Here is a 5992-nt window from a genome sequence, read left to right as displayed (position 1 = left end):
GGTTTCCGGGTGTAGTCAGTTTTCACTTGCACATGTTTCCCAGGCAAAATACAGTGTGAGATTTGGGGTGTTTCCTCATCATTATTTATACAAATTGGCATGACTCCTGGGACTGGAAATATGTTTTTCACTAGAACGCAAGCTGCTCGAGCATCTTTGTGCAGAAGTCTGTGTTTGTCGGACAGAGAACTTTTCATTAAAGGGGTGGTTCATCTTTGAAATAACTTTTAGGGGCAGATTTAGTAAGGTTCGAATAGTAAATTTGAATATTCAAGTTAGATTATTGGTGAAAACTCACAAATTCGAGATTTATCATACCTCAACCCTGGGAACAACTCAAATCTGATAGTATGCCACCTAAATCCTGCCTTGTTCATGTAGAAGTCAATGGCAGAGGTCCATGACCCATATGAAGATTTTAATAGCCTTCCTGACATTAAAGTTGTTTTTGGAGAAAAAACTCCATTCGAGTTCTGTTGAATTCGATTTGAGTTTTCGGGTTAGTAATATTTGTTCAAGTTTTAGATGTTCGAGTTTCTTAAACAAGATATTATTTGAGTTTTGAGGTAAAAAAAAAAAAAAAACTCGACCATTGATAAATATGACCCATAGTATGTTATAAAATATAAAAATCCTAGGAACGTTGCGACTGGTCTCCATTACTTATATTTTATCGGTGTTTGCATTATTTGCCTTACTCCAGCTTTCAAATGGGGGTCACCGACCCCATCTAAAAAAACAAATGCTCTGTAAGGCTATAAATTAATTGTCATTGCTACCTTTTATTACTCCTCTTTATATTCAGGTCCTTCTTTATTCATATTCCATTCTCTTATTCAAATCAGTACATGGTTGCTAGGGTAATTAGGCACTATTCGGCACTATTACCTGATGCATTTTGAAAAAAATTTTTTCCTATGACTATCCCTTTAAAATATGTGATTATACATTTGATATTTTCCTTTTATAAACTAATAAGTACAGAGGTTTTGGACTGTCTGAACTCAGGTTACCTTTATTATAACTGACGCTCAAACTGGGTCTCTCCATTCAATAATTTGGAGGCGGTAGTACTCTGCCAAAGATTATTTCAAATGCTGAAAATGTTTACTACTAATCTACAGAGTTCTATAGGCAAAAAAATGTATCTACTAAAGATAAGCCTATTTTTCCTAAATGCGGAGGATGTATGGTTCTCTACATAGACAGAAATTTAGAAATCATTATTGGTCAATTTTTGTCATTTTGTATATGGGCCTCCATATACAAAAAGACAACTATTGAAATGAATTTGCAGTTGGTCATCTGGATTCAATTTATTAGTATTTTTTTTTTTCAAACACGCTATCACACTGCAGGCTTGAACACCAAACTTTTGTTTGTGGGAAATGCGCCAATGGCTTTGGACTCATTAGGAACTAGATGGTTCTTTAAGCCAACATCTCTTCTTTCCCCTTTAAAATGTTTACTAATAACTTCAGCTAGATTCAAGCCACTCAGGGCTGCACCTTCCACACATGGGCTAACTAACCAGTCCCCACAAATTCCAATGTTATGACTGGCCTGAAACACACATCCTTCCCCCTGTAGCACATTCAGTGGGTTTGCAGCTCCCCACAACTGTACTCTGGTAAAGCAAGGAGTTCTGTTTTTTCGATTCCATCCAGTAACTTCAGCAAAGCCGTTTAACAGGAGATGTGTTACCTCTTTCTCTTTAGATGGTGGTATATGTTCCTGTGGTACTTTATGCACTGCACCAAAGTTCTTTGTGCTAATAACAGTCCAGCACTCCATGCAATTTTTATCACTGTATTTAGATGTGTTATTTCCAAGCCAAGATACATCACCGTGCTCTACAAAAGCCCCGTCAAAGGTAAGTCCAAGAGTACAAGGAAAAGCTACGAGTAAAACCCAAAGTGAACAAAGCTGCATGACATTGGTTTTGGGTAATAGCACTGGACTAAATTTAACCTTTAATAGATCATGAATTTTTGGCACCCCACAGTCAGCCATGAGCCTGTCGGCACATTTTCCATTGTGAGCAACTACCAGATAATCAAACCAGCCATGGTCATCAACCTTCCACTTTTTGACAACAGAGTCCCAGTGTACACTGCTGACCCAATTGTTTTCTACTACGCGCACAAGACTTGAAAGACACCTGGGAACTGACTGCATTCCACTTGTTCCAATAAAAGGTTGTAAGTTCTTGACTTGTATTGGCTCTGCTCCTTTTTTAAGCTGAACGATTTTTCCAGTCCAGACTTTTACCGCCTTCTTGGAATGTAAAAAGGAGACAATCTTGGCGAATCTAGGATCGCTCACTGTAAAGAACTGGACAGCATGATCAAATTCATGGTCTTTACCGGCAATGTTGATGTTTCTGCTGCTACACCGGCCTCCTGGACCATTATTTCCAGTGTCGAAGACAACAGAGTTGGTCAGACCCAGCTGGGACAGCCTTGCAGCACATACTAAACCAGAGATTCCTCCCCCAATGATTGCCACTGTAGAAGTGTTTGTGCTCATTTTCAGCTTTATGGTGTACCCTAAAAAAATGCAGAAAGCAAACTCATTATTAAGATATTATTGTTACAGAACCCTGACCTGCCCCATGAATATAACTGACAGTATAATCCAGCTCCTGTAATTAAACCAATCCTACCCAGTTGTAGATCCTTTGTTATTTAGTTTTGGTATATTTCTTGCAATCAGTTATCCATAAACTGGAAAAATAATGTAGTTGCTTCACAGCTGGCACAGTGGGTCTTTCCTCCTTATATTGCTTTTTCTAGTACATTTATCCATAGACATGGCTGTACTGAAAGCTGATGAATACTGGAGGCCTGGTCAGGGCGATGAGCAATGCACAGTGTCAATGAGTAGGGCATAAAAAAGTTTTGCTTTGGCACCCAGTTGGTTTAGTTTGCACACAACCCACAGAGTAGTTTTTGATCCAATGAATTAAGTCTTTAGGAGTCAAGATATTCCCTACAGAAAAGGGTGTATGCTTATTGAGCAATGATCCTCGGGATCTGTCCATGTCCTAACTAAAATGCCCTTGTACAGAAAAGTGAGTTGGTCAATAATGTTCGGCCCTGTTACAGTATTCATAATTTCAGATATTCAATACATTCAACTTTGTGACGTGTTGTTTCAAAGTCTGATAAGCTATCTATCAGTACAAACACAAGTTCCGTTATCCCTTCTCTCAGAAAGGAACAATTTAACGAGAGAGATGTGTGGACAGAAAAGAAAAAAAATGACAAACGCATGGGGCTGACTCTAGTTTCAAGTATCATTACAACTGTATCAAAGTAGATTGGCACTCCTTCTTGAACAGCACTTCACAGTGGTTTCCGTAAGTTGGTATGGATTGCACAACACGCTTACCAACTGCCATGCCGGATATCTATTTTGCAACCTGGGCTTGAAGCGCCCCATTAATATAATTCTGCGCCGGAGGATTCTGCCTTCCCTTGAGGAAGTCTGAGGCTTTGAGAAACATTTACTATAAGAGACAAGAGTAAATAGCTTACGTGGCTGATGACATGGGTAATGCTGTGTGGTACATTTCATGAAGCAGCCCCAATGGTATCTAACCACTCTTTAGACTGTGATTGTTGGCTGGGTGTATTGATTTCCCCAATCCCAGAAACAAGGGCTCAGCAATATTCTAAAGGATGTAATGACAGTCGGCAAAAGTCTCAGACCATTAGGAGACACCCAAGTCTCTAACCTGTTTGTCTTGCCTCTGTTTCAACCACTGGACTCGAATTATGTGCATGTTCCTTGCAGAACCTAACACAAGAGAGTGTGACCATCCATATATAACCATCTGCTTAATACAACCACGACTATTCATGTGTTTTTTATGAGACGGCTGGTCGGAGAAATCAAATATGCTAGTAATTACTTTATTCAAACACGGGAAGGTTTGCATAAGAGTGCCAACTTAAAATCTTTATTAATAAACAGAAAGCTTTTAAATATCACTAATTTTTTTTTTCAACTACAGCTCAGAGAACAAGCACATTGGCGTGTTTGTTCTGGCACGCGAAAATAACATACCTTGTGAAAAATATAATATGAAATAGCATGTGGTGGACTGTGGTCACCTTTCGAAAAAAAAATGAGTAGATGCTGAAGTGATTAATATTTCCCTTTATTAAAAAAAACTCATTATACATAGTCCTTGTATTTGTTTCCTTAAAGGGTGAAAGGTTGCAACACACATTTCGGAACCACACTCTATGCGAATCTATATGGTATCTCACTGATGTTAACCATCAAGCAAAATAAGTAAAGCTTCAGAAAGTAAAGGAATCTTTAGGTTTAGTTGGAGCTCAGGATATACTGCCCTCCATTAAAGGAAATGCTGCTTTGCTCAGTGGCAGCTAAAAGTTACTGCTTATTAAAGGGATCCTGTCATCGGAAAACATGTTTTTTTCAAAACGCATCAGTTAATAGTGCTACTCCAGCAGCATTCTGCAATGAAATACATTTCTCAAAAGAGCAAACAGATTTTTTTATATTCAATTTTGAAATCTGACATGGGGCTAGACATATTGTCAATTTCCCAGCTGCCCCTGGTCATGTGACTTGTGCCTGCACTTTAGGAGAGAAATGCTTTCTGGCAGGCTGCTGTTTTTCCTTCTCAATGTAACTGAATGTGTCTCAGTGGGACATGGGTTTTTACTATTGAGTGTTGTTCTTAGATCTACCAGGCAGCTGTTATCTTGTGTTAGGGAGCTGTTATCTGGTTATCTTCCCATTGTTCTGTTGTTTGGCTGCTGGGGGGAAAAGGGAGGGGGGTGATATCACTCCAACTTGCAGTACAGCAGTAAAGAGTGATTGAAGTTTATCAGAGCACAAGTCACATGACTTGGGACAGCTGGGAAATTAACAATATGTCTAGCCCCATGTCAGATTTCAAAATTGAATATAAAAAAATCTGTTTGCTCTTTTGAGAAATGGATTTCAGAGCAGAATTCTGCTGGAGCAGCACTATTAACCGATTCATTTTGATGATTTTTTTTTCCCCATGACAGTAACCCTTTAATCATGCCTCATTGGGGCCCCCCCTATACCTTTGGGATCCCCAGCAGTCACAGGGACTGACACCCCAAACAGAAATGAATATGAGACTGTATTTGCTGTTGCTTTGCCTGACATGTGCTACTGGGTACTCTAAACACAACACATATCAGGCAGCACTTTTGCAGCAGCACCAGCATATGAGATGCTCAGTATCAGTACAGTCTTGGTCTATGCCTGACTTAGCAACTGCCCTGTTCTATTCAGTGGCTGCAGGATATTGACTGTGGTAGTGGAGAAGCAAAGTACAGAGACAGCCAGGGAATGGCTAATGACAATAATAACAACGGCTGGGTCAAACCAATGGGCCAAAAATGCAGCCCCCATGCTAATAGCTGCCCCTGCTTACAAATTGCAACTTGTCTTTGTGACTTAAATTCAACTGCAAGTCATGCTTACATTCGATAAACACTGCTGATGTACATGGTAATAAAGTACAGGTATGCTGGGGACTTGGGGTTTTCCAAATAATGGGTCTTACTGTAATTTGGATCTCTATACTTTATATCTACGAAAAATCATCTAAACATGAAATTAACCCAATTGGATTGTTTTGTATCCAATAAGGATTCAGGATCAGGTACAAGGTACTGTCTTATTATTATGGAAAGAAAGAAAATAATTTTTTTTAAAAATTTGAATTATTTGGTTAAAAATGCAGTCTATGGGAGTAGGCCTTCCCGTAATTTGGAACTTTCTGGATGATGGGTTTCCGAATAATGTCTCTCATACCAGTACTTGTAATTGGTTGCATTTTTGCCATAATAAATCCATCTGTCACTCTGGGGAAACATACACATAAGATAAGTTGTGTGAATTAAAGGGCAAGTCAACCCCAAAATAAAAATTTGCTTCATAAAAGTAAACATTCTAAGCAACTTTCCAATATTCATTC

The 5992-nt window shown here is 38.9% G+C and overlaps 1 protein-coding gene across 1 annotated transcript in view; it reads right to left on the bottom strand.

Annotated features, from left to right (window-relative positions):
- Positions 1–1267: 1267 nt before the first annotated feature.
- LOC108714666 (renalase) overlaps positions 1268–5992 on the bottom strand; it is an 11358-nt gene continuing 6633 nt past the window's right edge. Inside the window, exon 2 of the mRNA XM_018259081.2 lies at positions 1268–2549. Coding sequence (XP_018114570.1) covers positions 1348–2529 — 1182 coding nt within the window. The 5' untranslated portion in view covers positions 2530–2549 and the 3' untranslated portion in view covers positions 1268–1347. The remainder of the gene's footprint in view (positions 2550–5992) is intronic.

This window comes from Xenopus laevis, chromosome 4L, assembly GCF_017654675.1.
Source record: "Xenopus laevis strain J_2021 chromosome 4L, Xenopus_laevis_v10.1, whole genome shotgun sequence".
In the NCBI taxonomy this organism is placed as follows: Eukaryota; Metazoa; Chordata; class Amphibia; order Anura; family Pipidae; genus Xenopus; species Xenopus laevis.
The sequence above is the reverse complement of the archived record's forward strand: the minus strand, read 5'-3'. Positions and strand labels throughout refer to the sequence as shown.